The sequence below is a fragment of the Hyperolius riggenbachi genome, chromosome 9, assembly GCF_040937935.1.
Source record: "Hyperolius riggenbachi isolate aHypRig1 chromosome 9, aHypRig1.pri, whole genome shotgun sequence".
NCBI classification, from domain to species: Eukaryota; Metazoa; Chordata; class Amphibia; order Anura; family Hyperoliidae; genus Hyperolius; species Hyperolius riggenbachi.
The window spans coordinates 241,536,826-241,562,919 of NC_090654.1; the positions used below are offsets into that span (position 1 = coordinate 241,536,826).

Sequence of the window (26,094 nt, forward strand, 5' to 3'; positions counted from 1 at the left end):
TTAAAGCTTGCCTCAGGCGGCAAAAAGTCTAGGGCCGAGCCTGAGGAAGTTATGAGTTTAGTTTGGAAGAAGCCGAGTCTGTTCGGGTCTGCCCTACTGCGCCGGGGTGAGCCATATGCCCGTATTTTTGTCCTTTTGTATTTTTTTCCCAGCAGGAGGATACACATCTACCACTTTCTTAGTTCCCAGAGGGGCTCTGGATATTCTGGGATCCTAGCAACACCCCTGTCAAACTTTCTGAGGAAGTTAAGGAATAAACTTGAACTAGGAAACTAGGAAAAGTATCTCTATTGTTTCATTATTAGTTTAAAGCGTTATTTAAGCGAAAAATGAAAATCAGTTTAGCTTACCTGGGGCTTCTTGCAGTCCCCTGGAGTCCTCCTGTGCCTGCGCCATCCTTCCGAGAGCCTCCCGTGAGCAGCAGCGACCCCCTCAAAGCTGATCGGTCGGAGGCTACTGTGCATGTGAGGGCCCGAGCCGCATGCCCCCTGATTGCGCTCCAATTCTGCACATGCGCAGGAGCAATTTTACCATACTGCGCATGTGCAGAAGGCTGCCATGCATGGGGACACGGTGAGGAAGCACATTGCTGGCCAGCTTTGCGGGGGTCACTGCTGCTGGCTGGAGGGTCTCTTAAAGCGGATCCGAGATGAAAAACTAACTATAACAAGTAAGTTGTCTATATATCTTATTAAAAGTTTAGTTTACACAGCAAATCTAGCTGCAAATAGTTTTAATAGAAAATTATTATTTCTTCCTGTGATACAATGACAGCAGCCATATTGTTTGTAAACATTACACAGAGGCAAGCTTATCTGCATCTTGAGCAAAAAAACCTAATCCTCCCCTCCTCCTCCCTCCTCCCCTCTGTCTCTGAAATCATCGGCTAGTAACACCTCCTCCTCCTCCTGCCCAGACTGAGCTCCCATGAGCCCTTGCTACTGCCAAGGCTCTCGGAAAACCTGTGGGCGTGGATTATTTAGTTTATAGGGAATTAGAGTATTAAAACAAAAACAAAAAAGTATTTGGCTTGAGGAATGCCCTATAAGCAATAGGAAAGGAACACAATTATGCAATGAGTAAAAGTTCAACTCGGATCCACTTTAAGGATGACCCGGGCACAGGATGACTACATGGCCTGCAAGAAGCCAGGTAAGTAAGTTAAACTGATTTTTTTTCCTCTTTAAATTTCCTTTAACCACTTCACCTCCAAGGGTTTTTACCCTGAGGGCTGGTTTCCACTTGTGCCGCTCGTGTCTGCGAGACGCGCGGCAGCACTTCCGGGTCTGCGGGTACGCAGACGAATCCTATCACCTGTGCCATGCACGGCTATGGGATTCGCAGCCTCCCGCACAGCTTCGGATGGAAATGCCGGCCGAATCGCTGGCGCAAGCGAATCGGCCGGCGGTGCTATTACTTCCTATGGCAGAGTTTCCCCGTGCAATTTGCCTGTGGGGAAATTCTGCGGATTCGGCTCGGTTTCCGCGCTAGTGAAACGGGCCCTTCAAAACTAAAACAATTTTCACTTGTCACTGCTCCTTCCATTCATTCGCCTATAGCCTTATTACTACTGATCACAATGAAACAATCTATATCTTGTTTTTTTTTGCCACCACTTATCCTTTCTTTATGGGGTACTTTTTTGCTAAGAATCATTTTATTCTAAATGTGTTTTAACAGGAAAAATAAGAAAAAAATTGAAAAAATTCATGATTTCTCAGTTTTCGCCCATTATAGTTTTAAAATAATACATGCTACCGTAATTAAAACCCACACATTTTATTTACCCATTTGTCCTGGTTATTGCAACATTTAGCATTTTTCTCTAGTACAATGTATGGTGCCAATATTTTATTTGGAAATAAAGGTGCATTTTTTTTTTATTTTTTTTTTTCCCCGGGAGATAGGGGTGATAAATTGAGTTTTCAGCCGCAGGGATGCAGCTTTTTAGGTGCTGCAATCATGCTAAAGAGGTTTTTAAAATATAAACATGATTTTAGGAAGGCTTCGGAGTCTCTTTAAGAGCAATTTATCACCTAAATGAAGCTGGCGTTATTTCATTCTTGCACAGCTGCAAGATGCAACACTTTATTTAATGGAGTTCTCGAGAGTATATATATAATTCGAATCTCGGCCAGATCAACATGTGCAAGGAGTTTGTATGTTCTCCCTGTGTCGGGTTTCCTCCGGGCTCTTTGGTTTCTTCCCACATCCCAAAAACATACAGATAAGTTAGTTGGCTTCCCCCTAAATTGGCCCTAGCCTATGATACTTACACTACATGATACATACTTACATAGACATTAGACTAGTAGGGATTAGATTGTGATCTCCTCTGAGGGACAGTAAGGCCCCATACACACATCAGACTATAGTCTTTTGAAAATGAAAGATCACAGACCAATCTTACCACCCTTCATGTAGTATGAGAGCCATACCTACAGTGTCTTTTCTATGGAGCTTAACTCCCCATCAGACAGAAATCTTTGCAAGATGCTGCACACACAGATGCTGTACAGACACAAAAGATCAGTATCTGCAAAAGATCTGTTCCTGCCAAAGATCCATTCCTGCAAATTGCAATGATAGTCTATGGGATCTGCAGATCATCATACACACGATTTAACTGACATTCATCTGCAGTTCAGATCCACCAGGATGGATTTTCAGATCTACAGATGATTGCTTGATCTGCAGATGAATGTCAGTTAAATCATGTGTGTATGATGATCTGCAGATCTCATAGACTATCATTGCAATTTGCAGGAACGGATCTTTGGCAGGAACAGATCTTTTGCAGATACTGATCTTTTGTGTCTGTACAGCATCTGTGTGTGCAGCATCTTGCAAAGATTTCTGTCTGATGTGGAGTTCAGCTCCATAGAAAAGACTGTGTAGAGTATGGCTCTCATACTACATGAAGGGTGGTAAGATTGGTCTGTGATCTTTCATTTTCAAAAGACTATAGTCTGATGTGTGTATGAGCCTTTAGTCACAAGACAATATATATATATGCTCAAACACTCCTTGAAGTCGGTAAAATAATAGTGAATTGCTCTAAACATTTTAAAATACCGCATTTAGTAATATACCGTCTTTTTTTCTACTACTGAACTTCCTTCTGTGAACTGAAGCCAGTGAACTCACTTTACATTCTAAAGCAAATGCTGCCATCTAGTGGAGGTTGCGGTTTATTGCATTTGTATTTTATTATCAAAACACAACCTTGAGGCTAGGTGCACACATAGCAGAAACGCTTGTGGATCGGGAAACACTGCATTTTATGCAGCAATGTTAGTCTATGGGACGCAGGAGGACCACCGTTGCACTTGCGATTTACAGTAAGCGTTCTGCAGACGCTTGTCATATGCGTTTTGTATTAGCGAACTGCAAACGCAAATAAACGCACGCAAAACACTTGAAGGACACATCTGCACGAAAAAACGCAAAACGCACCAAAACCACAGTAAAACGCATTACACTACGCCAGATTTGCACGCTATGTCGTATGTGAACCTCGCCTCATCATCACCCATGAGTGTGCCTCAAGCTACCGCAGCTCGGTGCACATTAGGAGACACAAGCAGCTCCGTTGATTTGAACAAGGATTCATGCATCTGTCTATAGAAACAACATGCTCAAGGAAGGATAGATTTATTATTTAAAATGTTTAAAAACGTGTGTATACTGCTGCGATCTAGTGCAGCGCTGTGCAGAGAACTGCCTAGTCACTTAACTGTCCCATGGAAAGGCTCACAATCTAATCCTTGCTATAGCCAGATGTCTATGTATGTAATGTGTAATGTATATAACTTAGTCTAGGGAAAATGGGGGGGAGGGGGGTATAGAAGAAATAGTGTTTAAAAAAATAAAAGATAATTTTTAATAACATAACAACAAAAAAATCGCAGCAGCAATCGAATACCATCAAGAAAAAGGAGGTAAGATTCATTTAGGTGCTAAGTTGTATCACCTACAGGGGGTATAAACCTCTGATCCTCAAGTAGTTAAAGGGGTTTGCTGTGTTCCCGAAGTATGTAGTATAGATCCTAGGTTCTCAACGTGTGGTACGCATACCCCAGGGGGTACTTCTGAAGGTTCCGGGGGTACTCAGGCTTTATATACTTGCAGCTTCCAGGATGCATTTGACAGGTGAGTGGTTAGGAAGGGGACCGTGTGGCAGATGTGCCCTGTAACCCGTGTGGGGCGTCCCTGTAACAGATGCAATCTCTCATCTCTCCCCATCCAGGTCACTCTCCAGCTGCACTGCTTCCCATCCCTCCCCATCCTGGTCACTCTCCGGCTGCACTGCTTCCCATCTCTCCCCATCCTGGTCACTCTCCGGCTGCACTGCTTCCCATCTCTCCCCATCCTGGTCACTCTCCGGCTGCACTGCTTCCCATCCCTCACCATCCTGGTCAATCTCCAGCTGCACTGCTTCCCATCCCTCCCCATCTTGGTCACTCTCCGGCTGCACTGCTTCCTATCCCTCCCCATCCTGGTCACTCTCCGGCTGCACTGCTTCCCATCCCTCCCCATCCTGGTCACTCTCCGGCTGCACTGTTGCCCATCCCTCCCCATCCTGGTCACTCTCCGGCTGCACTGCTGCCCATCTCTCCGCATCCTGGTCAAGTGCAAATAGTGTGCAAAATCCAGTTTCACTTGATGCAAAACTGAATCCGACTGCTGCTGCATGCAGGCATCTTTATCCTGTTTTCCATCTCTCCCTTACTTTGTTCCCTGGCTGGCTGGCATTACTGAGTGCTGTGGCCCATTAGTGATGGACCGTATAGCTAGAGTATAGCTAGAGCATAAGCATATTTAAATTTCCCTCCAGGGCTCCCCATTGGTCTTTTAACAGATCAATGGGAATCCTCCACCTTCTCCTGGGACACCGGAGTTGAGGTAGAGCCCCTTGTTCATGGATTGGACAAGGGCGCTGGGAGAGGGGGGAGGCTTAGCCGCCCCTCTTCTCCAGAGCTCCCCATACCATGGACAATGCGGGCTAGTATAGCTCAGGGTGCAAAGCCTCACGGGGCAGGGCTCCACATTCTGACTATCCCAGCCTGGATGGGGGACAAGGGGTTAAAGGAAGGAACCACACGTCATTTTCTTTTTTTCTTTTAATTTCCCACACTCTGAACATATATATATATATATAAATATATTTATATACATGTTAATACAAAAGCTGCCATTTTAACGCATTTAAATATAAACTTATTTTTCCTCTAACTTTACCATCGATTTTCTCAAAAACTGCAAGGTATGTTTTCCTGTTTTTCCCACTGTCCTCCTTAACATACCCTGCAAATTTGATGTTTTGAGCACGTACGAGAGCTTTGCTATTAACTGCTAATAAGTCGGTGGTCATTAAACTTCAAAAATAACCATTAAAAAGCTTCTGCACAAAATTTGTATTATTTGGTGACTATTTTGCGGTTGATCCTCCTCCGCCATGCCCACTAGCGTCGTGAGCCCAGGTGGGGTGAGGGATTGGCAGGGTAGGGGTGATGTGCGGCTGCGCTGAGGGAGGGGGGGCGCTGTAATAGAGGGGGAGTCGCAGCCGTGGAAAGGGCAGCCTGACCTCTCCCTCCCTTCCTCTCCCAGGGCCGCCCTCCATGCTCCCCCCTCCGACTGCAGAGTAATGCGCAGGGAAGCGCTGTATACAGCTACTCACCTTCCTGGTTCCAATCGCCGCTCACTTGCCGTTGGTCTTTTCCTCTCTGCATAGATGCTGATACACACGCTGCTTCCTGTTAAACAGGAAGCAGCGTGTGTATACTAGAGATGGCCCGAACCTCCGATTTTGGGCTCGCAAACCTCCGCGAAAGTTCGGTTCGCGCGAACTTTCGCGAACCGCAATAGACTTCATGGGGAGGCGAACTTTGAAAACTAGAAAAATTTATGCTGGCCACAAAAGTGATGGAAAAGATGTTTCAAGGGGTCTAACACCTGGAGGGGGGCATAGCGGAGTGGGATACATGTCAAAAGTCCCGGGGGAAAATCTGGATTGGACGCAAACCAGCATTTAAAGGGCAGAAATCACATTGAATGCTAAATTTCAGGCCTAAAGTGCTTTAAAACATCTTGCATGTGTATACATCAATCAGGGAGTGTAATTAGAGTACTGCTTCACACTGACACACCAAACTCACTGTGTAACGCACTGCAAACAGCTGTTTGTGTAGTGACGGCCGAGCTGGACTGGTGCGCACCATGGCGAGAGTGCAGGCCGTGGCGGTTTTCAAGCCCACATGGTCGCCAGGCTGTGGTAGCTCAATGATAGAACAACTGGGACTGTCCAGCTGATCAAATTTGGTCTGTCCACAATGAAGCAACGACCTTATTATCTTGGGTGTGCCGCCCCCCCCCCCACCCCCTGAGACACTCATATAGCCAGCGGTCATTGCTTCATTGTGATACACAAGCCCCTTCACCGCGGCAAGGTAACGATCACGAGGGGAATTGGCACATGTACATGCCTTTTGTTTTGTTTTTGCAGCTGCAGTGCAGCCAAAAAAAATTAGGCAGACATGTACATGCACCAGAACAATAGGTATAGCTTAAAAATTCAGGAATCCACCTGGAGTCCTGGACCCTGTGGTGGTGGCGCAGAAGGCAGTCAAGCGGCCTGCGGGCAGAGGTGCTGTGTGGGGAGCGACTTAGTCTTGGGGCAGGCAGTCACACGGCGTGCAGGCAGAGATGCTGTGTGTGGGGACTGACTTAGTCTTCGGGCAGACAGTATCCCCCCGGGATCCATGCCTCATTTATTTTGATAAAGGTCAGACAGGTACTGAACACTTTTGTGACTTTGGCGACTTCTCTTCTCAGTGACAATACCTCCAGCTGCGCTGAAAGTCCTTTCTGATAGGATGCTTGAGGCAGGGCAAGATAGAAGTTGGATGGCAAATTGGGACAGCTCTGGCCACAGGTCAAGCCTGCGCACCCAGTAGTCCAAGGGTTTATCGCTGCTTACAGTGTCTACATCCACACTTAAGGCCAGGTAGTCGGCTACCTGCCGGTCCAGGCGTTGGTGGAGGGTGGATCCGGAAGGGCTAAGGCGAGGCATTGGACTAAAGAATCTCTGCATGTCCGACATCACCATGAGATCGCTGGAGCATCCTGTCCTTGCCTGCGTGGACATGGGAGGAGGATTACTGGCAGTGGTACCTTTATTGCGTTGTGCTGTGACATCACCCTTAAACGCATTGTAAAGCATAGTTGCCAGCTTGTTCTGCAAGTGCTGCATCCTTTCTGCCTTTAGGTGAGTTGGTAACATGTCCGCCACTTTGTGCCTATACCGAGCGTCTAGTAGCGTTGCCACCCAGTACAGCTCATTCCCCTTGAGTTTTTCTATATGGGGGGTCCCTCAATAGGATGAACAGCATGAAAGACGTCATCTGCACAAATATCCATCTCCTCTTGCGCTTCCTCAGTGACGTCAGGTAAGTCCTCCTCCTCCCCCTAGCCACGAACAATACCACAGGAACGTTGAGCAGCACAAGCTCCCTGCGACGCCTGCTGCGGTTGTTCTTCTGCTGCCGTCTCCTCCAAAGAAGCACCTTCCTCATCATCCGAGTCTGACTCCTCTTCCCCACACGACTCTTCCTCCTCCTCCCCCCTCTGTGCTGTTGCAGGTGTTGAGGAAACATCTGGTTCTGATGAGAATTGTTCCCACAACGCTTCCTCTCGTAACTGTTCCTCTTCACGCTCCTCCACAGCTTGATCCACCACTCTACGCGCGGCACGCTCCAGGAAGTAAGCGTACGGGATCAAGTCGCTGATGGTGCCTTCACTGCGACTCAGGTTGGTCATCTCCTCAAAAGGCCGCAGGAGCCTGCATGCATTTCGCATGAGTGTCCAGTTGTTGGGCCAGAACATCCCCATCTCCCCAGATTGTGTCCTTCTACTGAAATTGTAGAGGTACTGGGTGACGGCTTTCTCCTGTTCTAGCAGACGAGAGAACATAAGGGCTATCGGGCTATCGCAAATGAGGCGTCTCACCGGCAACTTGTTTCTCCGTTGAATCTCGGCAACGTGTGCCATGGCCGTGTAAGACTGCCTGAAATGCCCACACAATTTCCTGGCCTGCTTCAGGTCGTCCTCTAAGCCTGGGTACTTTGCCACAAATCTTTGAATGACTAGATTCAGCACATGTGCCGTGCAGGGTACAAGTGTCAGCTTTCGCAAATTCAAAGTGGAAATTAGATTGCTGCCGTTGTCACACACCATGTTGCCGATCTCCAGCTGGTGAGGGGTCAGCCACGGATCCACCTGTTTGTTAAGAGCAGCCAGGAGAGCTGCTCCAGTGTGACTCTCCGCTTTGAGGCAAGACATGTCTAAGATGGCGTGACACCGTCGTACCTGGCATGCAGCATAGACCCTGGGGAGCTGGGGCTATGTAGCTGGAGAGGAGATCGCAGCACCAGTAGAGTTGAACTGCCACTCAGCCAAGGAGTAGGAGGATGACAACAGTGAAGAGGATGTAGCAGGAGGAGAGGAGGTGGCAGGAGGCCTGCCTGCAAGCCGTGGAGGTGTCACAAGTTGGTCCTCTGCACAGCCACGTACTCCCTGCTTGCCATCTTTTACCAGGTTGACCCAATGGGCTGTGTAAGTGATGTACCTGCCCTAACCGTGCTTGGCAGACCAGGCATCTGTGGTCAGGTGGACCCTTGACCCAACGCTGTGTGCCAGAGATGACACCACTTGCCTCTCAACTTCACGGTACAGTTTGGGTATCGCCTTTTTAGAGAAATAATTGCGGACTGGCATCTTCCACTGCGGTGTCCCAATGACCACAAATTTACGGAAGGCCTCAGAGTCCACCAGCTGGTATGGTAACAGCTGGCGAGCTAACAATTCCTCCAAGCCAGCTGTCAGACACCGGGCAAGGGGGTGACTGGCAGAAATTGGCTTCTTCCGCTCAAAGATTTCCTTCACAGACACCTTGCTGCTGTGGGCAGAGGAGCAGGAACCGCTCAAGGTCAGAGGCGGAGTGGAGGAGGGTGGCTGTGAAGGTGCAAGGGAGAATGCGGCTGAAGATGCTGCACCTGAAGGAGGAAGAGGAGAAGGAGGGTGGCTTTTCTTTTGTGTGCTGCTTTTGCTCAGGTACTCTTCCCATCGCAGTTTGTGCCTTTTCTCCATGTGCCTTCGTAAGGCACCTGTCCCTACTTGGGTGTTGGCCTTTCCACGGCTCAATTTTTGGAAGCAGAGAGAACAGATGGCATTGCTCCGATCTGAGGTAGACACATTAAAAAAATTCCAAACTGCTGAGCCCCCCTGGGGTGATGGCACTATGGCGGCATCAACAGCTGATGTTGAAGGGCATGTTGGCTGGCTGTACATAGGTGGCGATACATGGCGCAGGACACTGCCACCAGCTGTTTCTGATGACAAGCTCCCCCTGCTTCTTTCAGGAACTCGTCTCCTCCTACTCCTCTCTGACTCCCCCTCTGAACTGTAGTGGATGATTGGTGTCAGGACACCTTCTGGGGAAAAGGCACAGGAAACAAAAAACACGGGAGCCCAATAGTGTAATATGTTTAGTCAAAATTGTCAATATAGAAGATAAGAATCTACTCACAAGAGTGGGTTGCAGAGGGGCAACCGACCACAGGAAGCAGGTGGAGACAATTAACCCGACTCCACTCGGGGAGGTCACTAAGGACCTGGATGCGGTCGCTCTCCTTGGAAAAAAGAAGGGAGGCAGATGTCCACCGTGGTGTAAACCACATATGTTCTTCCTCCACCCCTCACACGGGTATCGTATGGGGGTTAGGGATGCACTAAATGGTTTAAAGGGAGGCTCCCTTAGCTTGCTATTTCAATTGGCCTGGCACTGCTATTGGCCTGAGGAAGCGGGCTCAGACCCGTGAAACGCGTTGCCTGTGCTACCAATAAAATCTTTTGTCCCTACAAAGATTTGTCATCCTTGAGGTAAGCAACCTCAAACCTTTTCTCGGTTTTAAACTGCTTTTAAACGCTTTTATATACCACCAGGGCGCCTCTTTAAACCATTTAGTTCCCCCTCTGAACTGTCCCCCTGTTCATTTCCTCTATTGGGAACATACGTGGGATCCGTATCATCGTTATCATCATAATCATCCTGCCCAGCTCCGCTTGCCTCAGACACCTCCAAAACTGCACCAACAGCAGGTACTTCATCATCTTCCTCCTCACACGTTACGTCCATAGTGTCGCCTAACTCAGACATATGAGGTGGTGTAACTTGCTTAGCGCCTTCATCTGGTTGTAACAATAATGGCTGTGCATCAGTGATTTCTCCACCAAATAACTCCTGTGAACTGTCAAATGTAGTGGATGTGGTACTTGGAGTAGCACTGGTGGCTGCAGCAGGTGATGTGTTCTGTGTTAAATAGTCAACCACGTCCTGACAATCTTGGGAGTTGATGGGATGTGCCTTCTTCTGAGCACTGTACTTTGGTCCAGGGCCGCACTAAATCACATCACCACGACCTCGCACAGACCTGCCGGGTGGCCCTTTTCTGGGTCTGCCTCTACCTGTTTTGTCCGTTTTGTCCATATCGGGGGGGATGAAGTGAAAGGTATGCACTGACTTGAGTAATACAATGTCCAGTCACACAGGTGCAGTTAACAGGTATGCACGGAGTGGTATATCACACTGCGCGCACTCACGTAGGTAGGTGGGTGCACTGAACACAACAGGTAGGTATATGCAGTGATGGGTATTACAACGTGCACCTGTCACACACAGACAGGTACCGGACGGGCACAGTGACACTGCATGTGCTCACGTAGGAAGGTGGGTGCACTGACTGAAGTGAACAACAGGTAGGTATATGCAGTGATGGGTATTACAATGTGCACCTGTCACACACAGACAGGTACCGGACAGGCACAGTGACTCTGTGTGCGCTCACATATGTAGGTGTGTGCACTGAAGTGAACAACAGGTAGTAGGTATATGCAGTGATGGGTATTACAATGTGCACCTGTCACACACAGACAGGTACCGGAAAGGCACAGTGACACTGCGTGCGCTCACGTACGTAGGTGGGTGCTCTGAAGTGAACAACAGGTAGTAGGTATATGCAGTGATGGGTATTACAATGTGCACCTGTCACACACAGACAGGTACCGGACAGGCACAGTGACACTGCGTGCGCTCACGTAGATAGGTGGGTGCACAGTGAACAACAGGTATGTATATGCAGTGATGGGTATTACAATGTGCACCTGGCACACACACAGGTAGTCACTGAATGTGCTGGGCCTGGCAGTGGCACACACAGTAGGAATTACCAAGGCTGTCTATGCAACACAAGTGTCAGTGGGACACACACACACACACACACAAAAAAAAATAGATCACAAGAACAAGATTAGCTCTCAAAAGAGCTGTTGAGGCGTGCTTTTTTAGCAATAAGAATCAGCAAGGAGCAAGCTAAGACGCCTACAAGAGCCTAACTAAGCTTTCCCTATGAGAGTCTGCAGCAGCTTTCCCTTTTCCAATTAATGCAGGCACACGAGTGAGTCAAATGCCTGACGCTGCCTGCCTTTTATAATGGGGAGAGTGGCTCCAGGAGGGAGTGTAGCCTGATTGGCTACAATGTGCCTGCTGACTGTGATGTATTGTAGAGGGTCAAAGTTGACCCTCATGATGCACTATGGGGGCGAACCGAACTTCCGGAAAAGTTTGCAGTTCTCTGCGATCGCGAACCCCGGAAGTTCGCCGGGAACCGTTCGCCGGAGAACTGTTCGGGCAATCTCTAGTGTATACCGGCTATGCAGAGAGGAGAAGACCAGCGGCAAGTGAGCAGCGATTGGAACCAGGGAGGTAAGTAGCTGTATACAGCGCTTCTCTGCCCATTACTCTGCAGTCGGAGGGGGGAGCACGGAGGACGGCCCAGGGAGAGGAAGGGAGGGAGAGGTCAGGCTGCCCTCCCCGCGGCTGCGGCTCCCCCCTCCATTATGGGGGGGGGGGGGCACCTACCTAACTATACTAGGTGGTAGCTACCTATCTAACCTATACTGGGGGGGCAGCTCCTATGCTGGGGGCACCTACCTACTCTAACCTGTACTGGGGGGCAGCTACCTATCTAGCCTATACTGGGGGGCAGCTACCTATCTAACCTATACTGGGGGCAGCTACCTATCTAACCTATACTGGGGGGCAGCTACCTATCTAACCTATACTGGGGGGCAGCTACCTATCTAACCTATACTGGGGGGTACCTACCTTATCTAACCTATACTGGGGGGCAGCTACCTATCTAACCTATACTAGGGGGCAGCTACCTATCAAACCTATATTGGGGGTACCTACCTATCTAACCTATACTGGGGGAACCTACTTATCTAACCTGCATTGGGGGCACCTACCTACCTAGCTAGCCTATACTGGTGGCAACTATTCTGGCTACCTATATTAACCCACTGCCTTACTGTTACGCAGTTACATTAGTTAGCTCCACCCATGTGATGTCATGGCGACACCTATTTTTGCTGCGGCGCCCTTCGTTTTTTGTTTTGGAGGGGGGGGGGGGAGTGGCATCGGTAAATTATCCACACCAGGTGTAAAATACACTAGCTACGCCACTGGCCATGCCACTTTCCAGGTTTTGGTACACTTTTTTTACAGCTTTTTGTAAAGGACATCTGAGGTGAAAATAAACTGATTAGAAAAACTATTTTATCCATCCTCCTTCTCCTTAAAATGACTTTTTTAGATATCCCACAGTTTTATTTTGTATTCAAATCTAGTTTTTAAGTTTTTACTGTTTCATTGGCTTCAATTCACAGAGTGTTACCGAACGTATTACCACACACACGGTATGGAATTGGTAAATTTTGACAGAAATGCAATTCACAGAGGAAAAAAGGAGGCGGGAATTAAGAGCAATCCATCACGTAAATGTAGCTGGCGTTATTTCATTCTCGCACAGCTCCAAGATGCATTTGCACTATTCTTAAAGGAATACTTAAGTCAGGTAAAAAAAATGACTTTTACTCACCCGGGGCTCCCCTCAGCCCCCTGCAGCTGAACGGTGCCCTCGCCGTGTCCCTCTGATGCGCCTGGACTCGCCGGCGGCCACTTCCGGTTTGGCCGTCACCAGCTGACAGGCTGGGAACAAGGCTGATTATCTGCGCTCCCGGCCGCAATAGCGCCCTCTATAATGCTATTGCGGCCGGGAACTGGCCAAACCGGAAGTGGCCGCTGGCGAGTCCAGGCGCATCGGAGGGACATGGCGAGGGCACCGTTCAGCTGCAGGGGGCTGAGGGGAGCCCCGGGTGAGTAAAAGTCATTTTTTTTACCTGACTTAAGTATTCCTTTAATGGAGGTCTCCACTATTTTGAGAATATATACATATATACAGTATATATATATTTTTTCTACTACCGCATAACCGCACTTCTTTCTGTGAATTGAAGCCAGAGTCTCTGCTCAATGACACCTTCATTGAAGTATGCCAAAGTTCAAATCTATGAATTATTGACCCTTTTTATCTCTTTCCTGCTCTCAAAAGCCATTTACTGACAGAAAGGTGTTTTATGGCTGTAATTACTAATCAGTGAGGGTTACGCTATAGTCTGACCCAGTTCCTTATGCTGGGCATACACGGCTCGTTTTTGAGCCATTTAAAGGCTCGATAGATAATTTCTGACATGTCTGATCTCCTGCTCGATCGTTTCGCCGCTCGATTCCTGATAGCAGTGAATGGAAAAAGATAAGAAAAATGAGCGGAAGATAAGAGAATTGATTGCAGAATCGAGCGGCGAAACAATCGAATAGGAGAATGGAGCCGCAAAAATGAGCCATGTATGCCCAGCATTACCCAGACAGAAACTGTCACTTGCATGCCTCATTTTTAATTCTTTTAAGCAGAGAAAAAAAAAAAAGGAACTCAGCCTAGTTACCGGTATTAGTGTGCTTGGCACTGTACATACACATGTCTGTCTCATCATGTCACATGTCACCTTGGTTGTCCTTTGAAGAAATTTTGGCTGCAGAGATGCCCTGAAAGTTTTGAAGTCCGCCTGCCCATTAAAGTGTAAGTAGCCTGGCCCAAACTGCTGGTTCGCAAATGTTGGCAAAAAAATTGTGTACGCGTTCGTGAAAATCTGATGTTCGTCCATCACTAGAAGCCAACTGATTGCACACGGGCCTGTGGAGAGCCAATTGATTGCACACGGGCCTGTGGAGAGCCAACTGATTGCACACGGGCCTGTGGAGAGCCAACTGACTGCACAAGTGCACAATGGCCTTTGGGAAGCCAACTGACTGCACAGGGGATGGGGAAGCCAACTAACTGCACAAGGGCCTGTGGGAAGCCAACTGACTGCACAGGGGATGGGGAAGCCAACTAACTGCACAAGGGCCTGTGGGAAGCCAACTGACTGCACAGGGACCTTTGGGGAGCCAAATGACTGCATAGGGGATGGGGAAGCAAACTGACTGCTCAGGGGATGGGGAAGCCAACTGACTGCACAGGGGCCTGCGGGAAGCTAACTGACTGCACAGGTGCCTGTGGGAAACCAACTGACTGTGCAAGGGATGAAGAAGCCAACTGACTGCAATGGGGTCTCTGGGAAGCCAACTGGTTGCACAGGGGCCTGTGGCAAGACAACTGACTGCACGGAGATGGGGAAGCCAACTAACTGCACAGGGGCCTTTGGGAAGCCAACTGACTGCACATGAGATGGGCAAGCTAACTGAATGCACAGGGGCCTGTGGGAAGCCAACTGACTGCATAGGGAATGGGAAGCAAACTGACTGCACAGGGGATGGGTAAGCCAACTGACTGCACAGGGGCCTGTGGGAAGCCAACTGACTGCACAGGGGATGGGGAAGCCAAATGACTACACAGGGGCCTGCGGGAAGCTAACTGACTGCACAGGTGCCTGTGGGAAGCAAACTGACTGTGCAAGGGATGAAGAAGCCAACTGACTGCAATGGGGCCTGTGGGAAGTCAACTGAGTGCACAGGGGATGGGTAAACCACTGACTGCACAGGGGATGGGAAGCCAACTGACTGCACAAGGGCCTTTGGGAAGCCAACTGACTGCACAGGAGATGGGGAAGCTAACTGACTGCAGTGGGGCCTATGGGAAGCCAACTGACTGCACAGGGGCCTGTGGGAAGCCAACTGACTGCACAGGGGATGGGGAAACTAACTAACTGCACTGACTGCCCCCTCCCCAGGAGAAATGAGTATGGTGTACATCATACCCTTTACCCATTTCCAAAAAGGGTTAAAATGAAATATAACACAACATATAAAGTCCTTTATTGTTCTAAAATAACAATGAATACTTACCTTAAAGGGGAACTGAAGAGAGAGGTATATGAAGGCTGCAATATTTATTTCCTTTTAATCAATACTAGTTGCCTGGCAGCCCTGCTGGTCTATTTCTCTGCAGTAGTATCTGAAAAACACCAGAAACAAGCATGCAGCTAGTCTTGTCAGATCTGACTTTGGGGCCCGTTTCCACTATTGCGGTGCGGAATCGCTGGTAAATCACAGCTGACGAAATCGCATGCAGATGCGATTTTACATGCGTTTTTTGCCACGATTTCGCATAGGTTAGGGTATATGCAATTTTAACCATGTCACTGCCTGTGTTAATTTACATTAGTTTCTATGCGAAATCACAGGAAAAAACGCATGCCAAAAATGCATGCAATTTCCTTATTCAATGCATTGCGTGCGATTCGCATAGCGGTGTGCGGGATGCGAAATCTGACAGCTCTGCCGTGCAGATTTTTCCCGCACAGAAAAACGCACAGCAATTCTGACATGTGGAAACAGGCCCATCCACTTGTATTGGCTATGCGAATCATCTTGCGGATTCGCGATAGTGGAAACTGGCCCTCAAAGTCTAAAACACCTGATCTGCTGCATGCTTGTTCAGGGGCTATGGCTAATAGTATTATGCTGGGGATACACGGTACGTTTCTGTACCATGTATCGACCAGCTGATAATATTCAGCTGGCCCGATTATGCCGCTCGACCTGCGCCCCCTCGATTCCCGCCGGCGGACAGTGGCAGGGAATCGAGTGGTGATAAGGAAGCGCCGGCAGGGACGAGCGGCAATCGATCCGGGCGCACGCGTGGACGAGCGGGGATGCGCAGGCAGCGGCTCGATCCGGCGCATAAAACGTGCCGTGTATGCCCGGCATTAGAGGCAGATGATCAGCAGGGCTGCCAGGCAACTGGTATTGCTTAAAAAGAAATAAACATGGCAGCCTCTATATACCTCTCTCTTCAGTTCCCCTTTAAAAAAATGTTACCTCAGAAATGTCCCAAGCCAATATCCTGAATCCAGTACTGTAGTACACTTGTGCGACTGAGAATGATAATTTCGGATAGACTAAACTTCTGATATAGTAAACTACTTCGCTTGGTCCTTTGGAGTTTACTATAAAAGGATTATCTACTGTATTTTCAGTACGTGCAACCCTCCTCCCCCATCCCGCCAAGACAAGCAAGCTGAGTCGCCCAGCAGATCCGGTTCAAGCTCTCTATTGGGCGGCATGTTTGTGTATAAGGGGCGTGTATTGATAAAGGGGCGTGTATTGATAAAGGGGCGTCTGTTGTGCTGGTGAATGAGGAAAGTGTGTATTCAGTAGCTGGAAGGGGCGTATCTGGGGGGCTGGGGATTGGGGGTGTGTCGCACACGCACCTATAGCGGCAGTGTATTGTGCACGTGCAGCCCGCACAGTGGGCGGGGCGTGTGTATAGTAGTCTCTCCGGCTAGCGGTATGGCGGCGGAAGATAACCAGGGCATCCCCAGGGCCACTTCGGTGTCTCGGCTCTCTCAGGCGCTCTCTCACACCAGCCTGGAGCAGCTGGAGCAGGAAGTCATGGCAGTATGTCCGGTGGCCGGGGTCACCCCGCGGGCCGTGCCTGGAGCGCAGACAACCCGCAAGAGGAAGCTGTCCAAGAGCCAGAGCCTGTCCGGGTCCCTGGAGAGTCTGAGCGGCATCGCCAGCGAGGCCCGGGTGCTGATGGTGAACACCGGGGGCACTATCGGCATGACGCTCCAGAATGAAGGTAACAGCGGGCCGGGGCGCCTCTGCTCCTCCTCCCGTCCATTACTGTGTGCTGGGAGCGCAGGTTACTGCTCATCACTCTCCACTAGCATGTGCAGGATCAGTTCCTTGGCTGCTGGGTCCCTGTATGATGCAACTTTCCTACCTCTTACAAGCTTTCTCCATCTACAATTGATGTGGTCTAGTGAGGCTGCTTGTAGGATGACAGGTTCTCTGTTTTGATTCCATTTATTTTGTTTTCTCTGGAACCAAGGGCACTTTTCCATTGAATACCATCCGGAAATCTGATCGTGCCCGTTTTGCCGATTGCAACAGCGCTGCGATTAACTTGTGAATTGTGGAGCTACTTTTTTTTACTAATGTGACTTGGTTTGAGGGCTAGTTCACATTGGGGCGATTCTTCAGCGTTTTGCTGATTGCCAGCGATCAGCAAAGTGCTACTACAATGTATCCGATAAATTCACACTGCAGCTGTTGCGATTTTGATCAATCGCAAATGCGCTGCATGCAGCATTTTGGGGGTGATTGCTTTGTGATTCCCATTCTATTGAATGGGAATCACAAGCTCAAATCGTGCTGAATTGCAAGAGTTTTCCTGCAAATTGTTATCGCGGAGCTGAACGTGATCATGGGCAAAGTGCCAAGTGTGAACTGGCCCAGGCCCTTTCCACTAGCGCGATTGCGTTTGCTGAATCGCAAAAGCGCAAATCACTAGTGATTTTTAAAATCACTAGGGTTTGCTAAATAACATAGGAATCGTGGTAGGTTATTTCCACTACCACGATTTGATTTTAACACAAACGTGATCGTGCAGAGGAGCGATTATTGCTGCGATTTTGCTATGACCTACAGTGCATAGCAAAATCGCAAACGCTATCGCCGGGAAAAAAGATTTTGCTGAATCGCAATCGTTAGCGTTTAGTGCTAATGCTAGCGATTGCAAGTGGAAAAGGGCCCTCAACAGTGGGATGTTGTGTTGTAATGCGATGTTAATGTTGCAATGCAGCATTACAATACAACACAAAAAAAGATAACGTGCGTTAATGCTGCGTTACCGTCGCATACAGTGGGTAAGGTAAAGCATACAGGCAATGAAAAGTAAGTTTTCCTGTAATTGGTAAGGTGTGTTTAGAGGTATTGCAGTACGTTACCATAAATTTAAATGTTACAATGCAATGCTTACGTTGCAATGTAAACGTCTCATAGGCTTATCATTGCAGTGCGGTAAGCTGCATTATAAGAGTTTATAACACAGCTCCGCAATGTCCCACTGTGGCTGTAGCCTCAATTGCATGTTTGGGTGTGTGATGAAAATGCAATTGTGTATCTGATCACGTTTCCTAGTGGAAAAGAGTCACGAATCACACATTATACAATAAAATGATCCGATTCTACAGCAATTCAATAAAAATGAGCAGTTGTACAAAAAAAAAAAAAAAAAAAAATTGAAATCATTTTTTTATTTTTGTTGTTGTTGACTTTTGTTAGAGTAATCTGATCACATACACTGTTTTAATTCGATAAAAGATTGGGAGTGGTGGGTTTTGTTGATCAATTTCTTGATGTGTACAGACCAAGCAATTTTTATTTCTCAGTTTTCAATCATTCTTTTCATAATTGGGGGAAAAATTGAACGTGTGTGTGGTCCAGTATAATGCTGGGTACACATTATGAAATTTTATGGTCAATTTACTGTCATTGATTATTTCCAACATCTCCGATTTGCTTTCCGATCGATTTCCTATTAAAGTTAAGGGAAATCGATCGGAAAGCAAGCATGTTGGAAATAATCGATCTGACAGTAAATCGACCATAAAATCTCAGTGTGTACCCAGCATTAGTCATGGAGAGAATCTGAAGACATAACTAATGTTGTTTAGGTGATATCTTTAATGACTGTACAAGATTTGTTTGCAAGCATTCAAAACTTTAAGTTTCTTCTTCAGGCATGTTTCAGAACCAGACAGATTCTTGAAATGTTACAATCGGAAAAAATAATTTTAACTTGTAAATTGAAAAGATTTAAAAAATTGTAGTGTGTGTGTGTGTAGCCACTTTTAGGCTTTTACTCTGTAAATCACAATTTGTGACTTTTTTTGGATGCTAGTAACACAAGGGGGGGGGGAAGCATGCAGGGTGTGTTTTTAATCACATCTAAAATTTTGATTTGCATGTAAATATCGCATCAAAATTCGAATTGCAGTTAGTGTGAAAGAGCTGTAATCAGGGCTGTGGAGTCTGTCGGGGCAATTTTGGGTGCCTGGAGTCGGGAAAAATGCACCGACTCCTAATGAATTTAAACTGTAATTAAAATAGAAAATATGATAAAATGTTCTATTTCTCAGATAATAGTCCTCATTAATAATTTATACATACAGTAATAGTTGTGCTTAGTACACAAAAATGAAAACCAAGCAAAATTAGTTACTTGTGCTGCTTCAATAAGCAGTCCCCGTATTTTTATACACATCTGATTGTGACTATACATGATGTGTACACAGGAATCTTATATATATATTATACTAAATAACATCTATGTTGTAAGTATAAAGCCTGATGTGTAGCTAATCAGTCCCTCGCTGTCCACCTCCACCACCTGGATCTTCTGCTATGAGTCCTGGTAATTCAGCGCAGTCTGGCCACATGCCGCTTCCACAGCCAGAAGCGTTCTGCACCTGCGCAATAGTGCTGCGCAGGTGTAGTACGCTCACGGTGGAGTGTGTGCATGCGCACTACGCCAGACTGGCTCAAGTACCTGGATTCATAGCAGAAGATCCAGGTGGCGGAGGAGGACGGCAAGGGACTGATTAGCCTAAAGGGGGCTGGAGGAAGCCCCAGGTATGTATAAAACTTTAATTTCATCTGTCTCAGGTTTACTTTGTTACACAGTAGTACTATACTCTACATATGCACTCTCCACAGAGCTGCAGAGAATCCACTGAGAATGTTGTGCACATTGAACACAGAGGTGTTGTCTATCACCCTTAAACCTGGTTCAGATTGTGCACGAAGAATGTAATAGAGGAAGAATCACCTTATTCCCCTGCAGAGTACCTGCACATCACTCTTACATGTACCCACAGTTACATTGCCTAGGGCCTGATAGATGTTCTTTGTTCCGGTCTGTACCTTTTTACAAGTACTCTTACCAAGGACTAGTTTTAGTCTATGACTAAAGGGAATAAATATGGCAGTCTCCATATCCTTCTCCCTTCAGTTGTCTTTTAAAATTCCTAAGCGTTGGCAATTAACAGACGAATTTCATGTTACATACTTTCAATCAACAAGATTGTAATATGCAAATTAGAGGAGTCAGAGTCGGTAGAATCTTAAACTGAGGAGTCGATGGATTTTTGTACCGACTCCACAACCCTGGCTGTAATGACTCATAATTTTACCACCTTCCATGTAGTATGAGAGTCATACTCTACACAGTCTATTCTATTGAGCTGAACTCCCCATCAGATACAATAGAGAAACCGAGAGCCCAGTATAGTGTAGTATGTATTGGAACCAGGAGAGGCAATGATAAGTATTATACTCACAAACATGGGTTACCGCTTAGGCAACCACTGTAAAGGCAGGTGGGGAGATTAGACCTGTCACCACTCAGGAATAAGATGTCGCTCTCTGAAGACGGAAAAGGGGGTGTAACACCCTTCCACCTGGGTTGAAAAATTTGACAATAGGATGTACAGAGGCGCCAAAAGGATAAAAGTATGCTAAAAGATTTAAAACTTTCGGGTGGCGGTGGTGGACCGGTCACTCCAAAAAGGACATGAAGTCGTCTCTTGAATGAAAGACAATTTAATTATATACTCCACAAACAAATCGCTTTTTGTTTGTGGAGTATATAATTAAATTGTCTTTCATTCAAGAGACGACTTCGTCCTTTTTGGAGTGACCGGTCCACCACCGCCACCCGAATGTTTTAAATCTTTTAGCATACTTTTATCCTTTTGGCGCCTCTGTACATCCCATCCCCATCAGATAAAAATCTTTGCAAGATGCTGTACACATGCAACAGATCAGTATCTGCAAAAGATAAGTTCCTGCAAAATGCATTCATAGTGTATGATAGCTGCAGATCCTCGTACACACCTTGTTTAAAGCCCCGTCTACACTATAAGATGTTGCAGCGATCCGGTGGCTCGATTAGCCGCCGGATCGCCTCTTCCGCGTGCCTGCCGCGTCCCCGCTCGCTGCGCGTGCGCCGCATTCGATTCCCCGCTCGTCCCCACCGGCGCCGCTTGGCTTTCGCTCGATTCCCTGCCATTGTCCCCTCGCTGGGAGCGAGCAGGGAATCGGCGGTGCGGAGATCCGTCCTGTCGAATCTTATCACTCGAGCCGCATCAGCGGCTCAATTGATAAGGAGCATCGCGGCCGCATCTACTCGTGTAGATGCGGCTTAACAGACATTCATCTGCAGATCAGATCCACCATGATGGATCTTCAGATCTGCAGATTGTCAGATATGCAGATTAATGTCTGTTAAACAAGGTGTATATGAGGATCTGCAGATAGCATAGGCTATGAATGCATTTTGCAGGAACTGATCTTTTGCAGGAATCGATCTTTTGAATGTGTACAGCATCTTTGTGTGCAGCATCTTGCAAAGATTTTTATCTGATGGGGAGTTCAGCTCAATAAAATAGACTGTGTAGAGTTTGACTCATACCACATGGAAGGGGGTAAAAACCGGTCTAAGATCTTTCATTAAAGTGGACCCAAATTAAAAATACAAGATTTCAGAAATAAAATCTATTTTCTAAACTATAATAATAAATAGCAGCCTTTTTTCAGCTGCATGATGACAAATCTAAAATATTTTATATTTATTGGAGGAACCCCTCCCTTTCTTTCAAATTGCCGGGACAAAATCCGGCAAACTGGTTTAGTAGATGGTCTCCAGCAAAGGAGGAATTGCTAATGGCTGCCCCCAGTATAACCATAGTTATGAAAAGAGAATGGTGAAAAGCATGCTCGGAAATGCTCATAGGCTTGAAGGAGTGTTTATTTATCTTTGTATTTGTCAGAAAGGTGCAACTAAATATTTTAATTTAAAAAAATGTTTGGTTTGGGTCCGCTTTAATATATCAGGTGTGTACACACCATTAGCCGTTGGGGCTGCGACTTTGCAGCAGGCCGGGAGCAGATTCGGAAAAGGCTGGGGTATCTTAGTGGAAATGAGCCCTAAGGCAGTCTGAAGTATTCGGTAAATACTGATTCATATGGTATGTTCCCAAATTAACTTGAACAACAATTCTCTGGATGTTAGAGACACTGCAAGGTGGGAGTGCTAACTACTACGTCACTGTACTGACAACTTGAACCTAAACTTTTTTTTATGGTTGTATAATTCTATTACATTTCTATTAGAATAAATTATTTTACAATAGGGGTAATTTTTCCTGACAGATGTAACTTCAAGACAATGACCAGCTGGTCTACTCTTTGTCGGGAAATAAACATGTCCACTTTTACTTTTGTGAGTTTAAAGTTCATGTCAGAATTACCAAACTTCTTTTAGACATTCAGTCTAACGTTTGGTAATTCTGCTTGGTTTCAACTTGTACACTACTTGAATGTATGTAGTATTTTACAAAACGTTTGGTTGATCAGTCTTAACTGCTTTATGGAATGAGGCCATAGGTGTTATTGGGACCGTTTGATGCCTGCTGACAGCTGTTATTCCAGTTCTGGATCCAAGGTAGAGATATGAATGTAGGGCAGATTGTAAAGATCTTTCAAATCAGAAACTGTATAGGAATAATACTATAAAGCACTTTTCATTCAAGCCCATGCTTTTGTTGTGCTGTCTCTGCCTATACACCATGCAATTTTCCTGATAGATTGATAGAAAATTTGTCATCAAATGATTTCCAGTTTACTAGATTTGCTTCTGATCTAGAAAGGGTGTGTGTGTGTGTGTGTGTGTGTGTGTGTGTTTCTATTCCCTGACGATTTGAGCAATCTGCAAAGAATCAATTTCCCCTAAATGTCCAGTTGTTCAACTTTCCTGTCAGTTTTTAAAAAACAATTTAAAAGTATCAAGCCGGATGGCAGATCTAGGTCGATTGGGGGCGAGGTAGGAGCAGCAGCTTGATAGCCCATAGCGTTGCACTGCAGTTTTATTGCTTTTCAAATAGATATCCTGCTGGAAACTCTAAAGGTGGCCATACACTGGTCGATTTGCCGTCAGATTCGACCAACAGATCCCTCTCTGATCGCATCTGATCAGAGAGGGATCGTATGGCCACCTTTACTGCAAACAGATTGTGAACCGATTTCAGCCTGAAACCGTTCACAATCTGTGGTGGTGCTGCTGCCACTATTTACTGCTTTACTCACCTGGGGCTTTCTCCAGCTCCTTGCAGCCGACTGGCCCACGCTGTCACCTCCGCTGTCCCGCTCTCGCCGCACCATGCAGAGGACGACCTTGAGGTCGCCCTTACTGCGCCTGCGTCAAGCGCCACTGTCAATCACCGTCACGTTGTCTGCGGCTTACTGTGCAGAACTACTGCGCCTGCGCAGTAAGCTGCGGACAACGTGACGGTGATTGACAGCGGCGCTTGACGCAGGCGCAGTAAGGGCGACCTCGGTCGTCCTCTACCGTGCGGCGAGAGCAGAACAGCGGCGGGGAGCGGAGGTGACAGCGTGGGACAGTCGGGTGCAAGGGACTGGAGAAAGCCCCAGGTGAGTAAAGCAGATTTTTGCTTCTAATTTGCCTGGTAACTCCTTTTAAATCAACCACGCTGAAGTTGATCGCCCAATAAATCAGATCAAAGCAAAATTGCTAGATGTATGGCTACCTTTAGACAGGTTGGTGCAGCAATTTGTTGGTTCAGATAAAGGTGGCCATACATCAGGGGCTTGATTCACAAAGCGGTGCTAACTGTTAGCACGCTTGTGAAAACTCCCTTAGCATGTCTAAACAAGCTTTTCGCGCATAAAAGTTTACGCGCGCAAAACTTTATGCGCGTAAAACTTTACGCGCGTACTGCACAGAGCGCAGGGCGCTCCGTGCGAAGTGCCCATTAAAGCCTATGGGATTTAGCGCGCGTAAAACTTTGCGCGCGCAAAGTTAGCGCGCGATCTGATTGAGAAATCCGGTGCTAACCTACTTAGCACCCTGGTTAGCGCGTCTAAAGACTTTAGACGTGCTAAGTAGATTAGCACCGCTTTGTGAATCAAGCCCCAGGTGTCTTGGTGGCCGATCGACCATTCGATTATTATAATCGAATTGGATGAAAATCTGTGCTGCCAAGCACATGTCCGACCAACAATGTGACAAATTTCAGCACGAAAATGGGTTGCATTGTTTATCGCGTATGCTGCAAGATGTTGGGCCGACTTGCTCGATCGGGTGTGCAACAGGAATGGCGTGCAATTTTGGGACGATCAAACTCTATGAAACTGCGGGCGCTGTTCATTTAATGTATAACATGCACGAGGCACGGGGGGGGGGGGGGGACCTTAACATTAGGGGAAAGCGTTGGGGCTATGAGGCATTCAGATGCAGCGTCATAAGGCCGATTCCGGATGGATATCAGCATGAAATTAATCGGGAATCAGCCTGTGGTGTGGGGGCAGCTGACAGATATCGCTCTCATCAGATTTGATTGAGAGATTTGTCTCTTGGTCGGCCTGGTACAACAGCTGCACCAAGGCTGCTAGACGCCCTGCAGTGAGTTGTTAAAACAGCAGAAGCCATTATTGGCACTGAACTACCCTCACTGCAACTTTTATAAAAGACTCTCTGTATTAGAAGGGCCAAAAACATCAAGGACAACTCACCCTGGAAATGGTTAATTTGCATATATTCAGCAGTGGTGCCTGGGAGACATCTCGAGCTCACTCCAACCTGAATTATCGCAAATTCTTTCTGTTTTAAGGTCCGTACACACGCCGGACTTTAGGCAACGACGGGTCCGTCGTTTGCCTCCCGCTGGGTGGGCGTGCCAGCGACAGTCCGGCATGTGTACGCTCTGTCGTCAGACTGATACGGCTGTTTCTGAGCGATCCGCCCGGCGGATCGCTCAGGAACAGCCGTATCAGTCTGACGACAGAGCGTACACACGCCGGACTGTCGCTGGCACGCCCACCCAGCGGGAGGCAACGACGGACCCGTCGTTGCCTAAAGTCCGGCGTGTGTACGGACCTTTAGGAAAGCAAATTTTTGTTTTTCTTCATCCTGGAAAGGCTTTGTTTGAGCTTCCATCAGGTAAACGTTTAGATCAATCCGCATACAAACAGACTGAAAGACAGCTTTTTCCCTTCCACCATAAACTTGATGAACTCTGAATCCTCTCTGAAATAATTGACTGTGTACAAATTGTTTAAATAGTTGAAATACATTGCATACTTGTATAATTATTCTCTTTCTACCTTTTTGTTGCTATCACTATATTCTCTATATGCACCGTGGGGTTGTCATGAAAAGTAATTCATTTCGTTGCGTCACACAATGACAATAAAGTGCTTAAATCTTGAGAGATTTGTCTCTTGGTCGAATCTGCCGATCATCGCTAGATGTAGAGTTGTGTATCTATGGTGGGGTCACTTAGCAGTGAACAGTCTCCATTGACTTCCATTCCACTGACACCAGCTTGCTGAATAAATAGCCTATATGCGCAGTGTTGTGCCTTCCTGTGTAGATTGATTTATGTTGTTTACGTATTTGCTAGGTATAGTATGTTAATGGATACCATAGATTTGGTGGAGGGGACATGTGATCCCTTATCTGTTTTATTGAAATCCTGGAGACCTGTGAATCTGCTGTGAATATTCATGGGAACTGCATACAGTGTTTACTGCGCCAGCCATGTCTCTGGATGCTTTGCTGTTTTACAAAGAATGGGACTGTCTAAGTAAACTGTATTGGAGTCTACATATTTAAATAACTTCTGTACAGTGTTTGTGCTGCCTGCAGCAATGGGTGTTAAGCTTATTGTCCTCTATTGTGCCCTTGATCAAATTTTTATTTAGAGTTTGGTAAAAGAGCTCGTGTTCTATCTGCACTATTGTGTTGTGGAATTGTTGCTCTATCCCCAGGG

The 26,094-nt window shown here is 46.9% G+C and overlaps 1 protein-coding gene across 2 annotated transcripts in view; it reads left to right on the top strand.

The window, feature by feature from the left end:
• Positions 1-16,682: 16,682 nt before the first annotated feature.
• ASPG (asparaginase) overlaps positions 16,683-26,094 on the top strand; it is a 138,738-nt gene continuing 129,326 nt past the window's right edge. The window contains exon 1 of one of the 2 annotated variants that reach the window (XM_068254225.1): positions 16,683-17,039. In XM_068254225.1, coding sequence (XP_068110326.1) covers positions 16,748-17,039 — 292 coding nt within the window. In that variant the 5' untranslated portion in view covers positions 16,683-16,747. The remainder of the gene's footprint in view (positions 17,040-26,094) is intronic. The other variant, XM_068254226.1, reaches the window with a different exon arrangement.